This window comes from Branchiostoma floridae, chromosome 5 (assembly GCF_000003815.2).
Source record: "Branchiostoma floridae strain S238N-H82 chromosome 5, Bfl_VNyyK, whole genome shotgun sequence".
NCBI classification, from domain to species: Eukaryota; Metazoa; Chordata; class Leptocardii; order Amphioxiformes; family Branchiostomatidae; genus Branchiostoma; species Branchiostoma floridae.
In genome coordinates, this window is record NC_049983.1 from 13,093,781 (window position 1) to 13,101,029 (window position 7,249).

The following is a 7,249-nucleotide window of genomic DNA, read 5'->3' on the forward strand; positions in this document are numbered from 1 at the left end:
GGGTGCAGACACGCTGGAGAGGTGGCGCTGCATAAATGACAGGTTATTGAAACTGTACGGAAGCCGTGCGGAAGTTTTCGAAAGCTGCAGTCATAAGATTGAATAGAAATGTCGAACCAACACTTTGTGGAACTCATCGATTCTCTCTGATGAATTGTGCATTGTATGTTATTGAATGTTTCTTGGAGTCTGTTTGCACTTGAACAGATGCATGTACACGTATTTGATTCTAGATGACTAGAGTGAGGGAGAAAGTCTTCAACAGTTGTCCTGTGGTGCATATTCATGAAAACACATGTTATATGTTTGCATCAGTGATCTCAAAATGACTCCTAGTGTACATGTGTATTTCAATAGTTGTACATATCCCAGAATTGGAAGTCACCATTTCTTCTAAAGTAAGATGGGAAGGTGACGATAAGAAGTTTTCAATACATGTATTATATAAGACAACCATGTGTGATACCTGCATGTCTCATATTCTGTCTAAGGGTTGGCTGTCTCAGACTTAAAGACCTGTTGCTGAAGGCTTTCCCATCATATACTTCGTCTTAATATCCATCCCTTTTTCTGAGTTATCATCTATGACTAGTCATTGACATGGTGATGACTCTCACAGGGAAATGATGTCTTAAGGCCAATAAAAAAATGTACTTGTAGATCGCCAACCACAACCTGTAGATGTGATGTAACTAGGATACCTGTTGGCACATGTATTACCTTGTTCCACCATTTATTAGGACAGAAATTAGAATTCCTGCAAAGGGGTCATAGTTATCCACCAGACGAGCAGCTAATGATCTCCATTCATGTAAATTGCCAATATTTCATAGCAGTTCAGCACGACTTCCAAGAAATGTATTCAGACAGATGATTTCATGTCCTGGCAGTCAGATTGCCTCAAGAGATCCAGCTTAAGGAATGTAATGTTGGTAAATTTATTACATAAAATCTTCTTTATAACTCATTTTGCTAGCTAAATCAACGCTGTCTCCAGTTTTTAATCTTTTTAAATGCTGTAATTTTTCAGTGTTAAATCAGTCATTTTTATGCTTTAAAGTTTGACAAGATAATATATTTTCATCGATTCCATGTCATAAACTGATAAAGCTCAGATTTCTTGGACAGATTTGACACTTTAGTCTATGCTAACAAATAACTTTCCATCCTGGGATGGACTAATGGGTCCAGGAAACATGTACTTTAGTCAGGAACAGTTTGAATCAAGTACTGTCTTTTGCCCTTTTGTCTTTCAAAACAATTCTGACTGACGTGTTCACGTTAGACTTAAAACAGTACCAGGTATGAGTGGGTGTGCATGTAATAGTACCAAATTACACTCCTCAACAAGCTGCTCGTTTGACCTTCCATAAGCTCCAATAGCCTGTGCTCCGCCAAGGAGAATTGAAAATACTGCACAGCAAGTTGTAAGTAAAGCGCACATACGTGTATGACGAACTGAGTGGCGAAGTGGTTGCTTCCACTCCGTTACCAGCGTGATTCATCACGACATCTTTTATGAAACCCCTTGGCCACAGTCAGCTGGTGGGCGATACATCAATAACAACCACCAAGGGACTCCAGTCATCAGGACGACTCTTCCTCGAACCGACCAGAAATTCGCCGCAGTAATTGGATTGATTGAAAGACGGATGCAGCTTTTTGGTGCGGTTGTCAATCAGGTGGAAGGGTCACCTCTAACTTGTTAGGCAGATTGAAATGTTGATGTAATTTGCCGTTAATCTGGCGATAAGTGGTTTAATATTCAGTCCCTTGGACATTATCGGAATACAATAAGTTATCGCAGCGATGCAAAATTATTCCGCATGCATTGTGGCAGCGGTGGTATATGTGGTCGTAACATGCCACTATTTACCCATTACTCTGCAGCCTTTGGGAGAAGGCAGTACCTGTAGCGCTTGCTGATGAGAGGCTCTTGTTATCACGGTTGGCAAGATTGCCTGGGCTGACGCTGTACAACCCTCACCGCTCTTATCTACTAAGAGGATTTAAAATGTTCTCCAGCACTACCAGCAGTCGCTCCTACACCCGTTCTCCAAAGTTGTCGAGGCGTGCTTCCCTCCATACTGATGGTAGTCAGCGGCGGCAGTCCTCAGGAAAATGGGACGATCTGTGGGACCAGTCATCGTCTGGGCTGCATGTGCCACAGGAGACCTGGGATGGAGGGAACCAGCCACCATGGGCAAGCCTGGCCCTGTCAGAGCTTTACAAGACCTCACCAAAGCCTAAGGCAGAAAAGAAGAAGAACTTCAAGAAGAAGAAACATCTACCCAAATCCTCAAAATCATCTCCCAAATTCTCTCCCATCAAGAAACTGAGAGACATCTTCTGCAGAAAGGAAAGTCCTAAAGCAGGACGCCCTTTGGGACATGAGGAAGAGGTGAAACTGGTAGGGATTTTGAAGACCAAACCTTCTACAGCCCAGCTGACAACAGGACAAGCCACAGAACACAAACAGGAGGAGGCTGAGGAAAACAAACCAACAGGTAAAGCATGCAACAAGTGGGAATACCTTATTGCCTCCATAGGAAGCATTAGCAGCTGGGGTTGGAGATAATCTTGTCATCAGACCTTGTAAAGGGCCAGCTGGGCCTACCCAGAGGAACCAAAGGGTAAGACCATTATCCAAGAGGCCTCAGTTTGTAGGATTGCTGTGTCTGTTACCATCCACGCATCCATGCATAAATTCGTAGATTTAGGAAATTCAGCAAAATTGAAAAGGAACTTAATCTACTGGCGTTATCGATTATTTACTCTTTCACTTTCAGCTTGAAGATCTGCTTGTATGAATGATAATTTGCATAGCTGCTTGGCATGTATTTTGTGAAGGTTTTCAAAGCCACCCTTTTTGTGTAAATACCACACATGAAACAAAATGGTTGTTCTGCTATTATTTACTTTCCTGGAAAGTTTCCAGTGGCCAACTGCAAGCCAATTATTTGGGATGTCTCTCCTAAATAAACAATAATTGACATTTCTTTCTAACCTTAAGTACTGTAGCTGCTTATATTGTAGAACATAACTGGTACTTTTGTTGATTTCTGTCATTAGATTATTGTTGAGATTATCTTTAAGACTTGGAAAGTATTAAATGCAAACTCCTTTAAATCTTTTGTTAGAACAGCTTTGGTCTTTGGTCTTAGAAAAACATTTTTGTACCACTTAGTTAGCTGGTAGGAAAATCCTGTTAGTGATAGTTGGCTACAGCTAGGAGTGCCCTTCCTGGGATAATCCTCTTACAACTTCCATGGGCCCACACAAATGTCTCGCAGATCAACAGATAACAAACTCTTGTTGGTAATGCTTCGTTAATATGGGCCAAGGTTGGAGAATACTTGGTTTATCAACTAATGAACCCTGTACTGAAGACATCCTTGGTTAGAGAGCAGAGAGGGTAAAAATGAGAAATGCCTGCTGCCAATTTTCTACCCCAGTGGTGAAAGTGGTGCCTGTTTTCACAGCAGATGCAAATGACTCCATAAGCAGCAGATTGTCAATTGTTATGCGCCTCCCCCCTGCCTGCAACCCTGAATTTGCATGAATCACTCCAGGCACCATGCAGAGGACGCTCACGCTCAGGACAGAGTGGGAAATCTCCCGTCTGGGAAGTCCAGACAGTTTTTCTGTGCCCTTCTCTCAAGTTTTCTGGTCAAGTAGGTGGAATTTGAGGGTCTGTGATGGTGAAGAAGTTGGTTAGCTGTGCAGAGGTGCAGCCAGGATCATCAGGTGAGAACACACTGTTATGGTATGAAGAACAGATGGCCCAAGCCCACCCATACAGGCATGGATGCTGGGACAGAAAACTTTTCACCCCCCTCCCCATGTTTTGAAGGGAGTGTAGTATGTTTCTAGCTTGCTGAGTTAGTTGTGATTCTCCAACTGTTTTTGAAGTCAGAGGGTAAGAGGTGTCAGCAATCTGAGTTATAATTTGAAACCAGATCTGGAACTAGGGAAATTGTATGTGCAGAACTTGTGTCAGAAATTGATCAGGCTTTGCACACTCGTAAACATTTGTTTTGGTCCTGCCAGTGTGTATTCAAGCTCATGTAGGCTATGATAGAATTCAAAATTTTGATTTTTGTCAAAATGGTACAATGTGTTTGTAACAGTTCTGAGTGATGTAATATCCAGGCAAATACGCTCCTACATGATAGTTCATGACCTTTGTTTAATCGATAAGAAAGCCATCTGTAAGTTGTCAGAGTTGGTTCCTCACAGCCTCGGGCCCTGGTAGTGGTAAGACAGATGGGCCCCTACAGCTTTTCAAGTTCAAGGGAAGTTGACTACACGCAATGTTCTTACAGTTAACTATACAGCGTGTGCAAAGACATTGTGCTGACGTGAAGGAACAATGTTGTAACTCGAGACAGACAAAACTTGTGTGGACTCATTTGCTACCAAAAGGAAATTGTCTCTGCAAGGTGGTGATAGGTGAGATGAAAGATGCCCAGGTCAAGAGCTGGGGGAAAGAGTGTCTCTGTAGCAGAGGTGTTATTGGATCTGGTGGTGCTAACTCCACAAACAGCTGCGGCAGCTTGCTTTTATTGAAAGGCAGGCCTTCAGGCACCTAACCCTGTAATAAGGCTTGACATGAGTAAACAGCAGGAAGGTAATGTCCCTTCACTTGATTTATGTCGACATTTAGTGGAGTTATAACTCTAGGCGGAAAAGACTTCACCGTGGTTCCCCCTTGTTTAGACAAAAACTATACGTCAAGCAGGGCTGAAATATACCATCTATATGAGAACAAGCACTAGAATATAAATGTTGTCGTTCACTAATTATCTGTTGTTTGGCAATGTTTTTGATGATTTGCATGGCATAGCTCCTGCTGTTCCTTGTTTATTTTCCTTATTTATCTAGGAAAACACTCTCTATTTTGACTGTTAATTTAAGACTAAACTTATGCTATGGAGCTTGTGCAGAGTATCTCATTAGCTGGATGTCTAACCTTCTTTGGCTCTCTATCTTAGCTAATGATGATCTGTGCAACTGGTCCTATCCTTCTCTGTGCAGTCATGAGTAACCCCTGCACAGAAAAGTAGTTTTTACAGCAGGACCTGATTGGCCAGGCTTTTGTTCCAGCTAATCAGCACCTTTTGTTTGGTTTGTTGAGTCACCCTCCCCTGTATGTGGGTGGGGTGATACAGCAGTTTGCTATGCATGATAAACCGGCTAATGAGTTTGTAATAGGCAGCTGTAGATATTCATTACCATCCCAATGACCATTGTACATATTCATTACATGCTTGATTGGACCATTGGGCAGTAAACCTCTGTTGACACAGTAGTGATAACATAAACAGCATGTTTATTTTGTTCATACTCCCATAGCTAGTTATCCTATGCTTACTAATTAGTCACTTTCACATGCACACTTTATTTTCTAGAGCAAGTACAGATATTGCTTTTTGTAACAATACCATCAAAATACATGAGTTTATTACATAGTATTCAGTGAGAAATATTCCACATCTGACAATAAGTTATTTTGTATAATTTCTACCACTGATATTGATAAAAATGCCATAGGTCTAGAAATCTACTCAGGTTGTTTGAAAGTTTTCTAATATGAAGGTGAAGGCAAATTGTCCAACATGTGACTGTGAGTAATAAAATCACACATTGTGGAACATGCAGTGATGGATTCAAAATTAAAAAGTCAGACTCTTTGTTCGGATTGACGTCAAACTGTAATAAGATTGTGCAGCTTATCTATAGAAGTGCGCCCGGTGTTATTGTAGTCTGGCACACCTTCAACAAAGTATCAAATGTATGTGGATTATCTGACAGTTTTCCCAAAATGAAATCACCCCTGAAATTTGATTATTAGGAATTTTGATATGTGCCTTGCAGCAAATCATAGAACTCTGACAGGTCTGATATTAGAAGCTTATCTGAATGCTTTAGTTATGCTTTACATAAGGTATCACAGGGTTCATAATACAGGGTACACATGCACTTTTTAGTGCACTCAAAATTATAACTATGCAACCAACTTTTGACTGTTGGTACATCAATGCACATACATATTTTTGTGGGGTTATGCTGACCTGTGTGTAAGAAAATGATGAATACTTCTCTTAACTTAAAAGTTTTTATGACCTGTGCACCCAGATTTGTTTTATGCGCACATACATTTTTATCATAGTAGGAGCACCTATTCCCATAGATGAATGTCAATCCCTACATCACAAAATAGCATGAAGTTTGTATGACAAGTGACCAGGTACAAGCAAGTAACTGATAGTGATAGGATTTGCACAGGAGATGAGGGTAGCTATATTTTATGGATTTATCAGATTGATAAATGGACCCACTGAAGCATGCTGAATATAAAACCTTATTGACACAATAGTCTGACTCAAAAAGTCATGAAATATTCAGAGAATAGGAAATGGGTTGGTCACATGCAGAAATACATGTATGCATTTGTGTCAACCGAGGGAATGTGCAGTTGTGTACCCTTTCAATGATATGGTGAATTGTACGGACTGAATGTGGAGGGTTTGACTCCGTGTGTATAGAGGTACATTTGTGTTACCGTACAAGGACTTGTTGTCAGTGTTAGGCCACATGTTCTTTTGTGCTACAATTGTGGTGACATTGATGTCATCCTTCCTATGAAATCATAGGATAGAAATACATGGCATGACTGAAGGTTGGAATTTTGCAGAAAAAGGATTCTTGTTGTTCGTCTTTGTTCTTTGTGTTGAATTGTGCTGTCCTGTTGTTTCAGGCACGACCCGAGGGCCACGCGAGGGTGAGGTGCAGGGGGTGGACTACCAGTTCCTGACAGTGGAGGAGTTTATGGCCTTGGAGAAAAGTGGAAATCTACTAGAAAGTGGTCTGTACGACGGTAAGTCAACAAGATATCATCATTGCAAAATTTGATACTCAGAGATAATTTCTGAAAGCCCGGGCGCTCTGCTGAGCTTGAGTAACGTTACGTTTCCTTTTTGCATATGCTTGGAAACAGGGCCCTACTCAGCACTTAAAGTTGTACATCAAGATAGGGGATTAGAAGCTTTTAAGTTATCTTTCATTCTTCACTAAATCATAACTGTTATACATGATTAATGTTACAATTAGTCATAAACAAGAGGGGATATATAATACTTTACGGGATTATCCACATGTGAGGAATTATACCCCCAGGTTGATGATGAGATCATTTGAAACCATATGTTCTAATTTGCCAGTGTTTAAGCATTACTATAAATGCACA

The 7,249-nt window shown here is 40.8% G+C and overlaps 1 protein-coding gene across 6 annotated transcripts in view; it reads left to right on the top strand.

Moving 5' to 3' along the window:
• The window catches only part of LOC118416552 (membrane-associated guanylate kinase, WW and PDZ domain-containing protein 1-like), a 77,715-nt gene that overhangs the window by 34,187 nt on the left and 36,279 nt on the right, over nucleotides 1-7,249 (top strand). For 5 of the 6 annotated variants that reach the window (XM_035821688.1, XM_035821685.1, XM_035821686.1 and 2 more), the window contains exon 3: nucleotides 6,761-6,880. In XM_035821688.1, the coding sequence (XP_035677581.1) occupies nucleotides 6,761-6,880 (120 nt within the window). Of the gene's footprint in view, nucleotides 1-3,575; nucleotides 3,748-6,760; nucleotides 6,881-7,249 lie in introns of those variants that run through there. The other variant, XM_035821690.1, reaches the window with a different exon arrangement.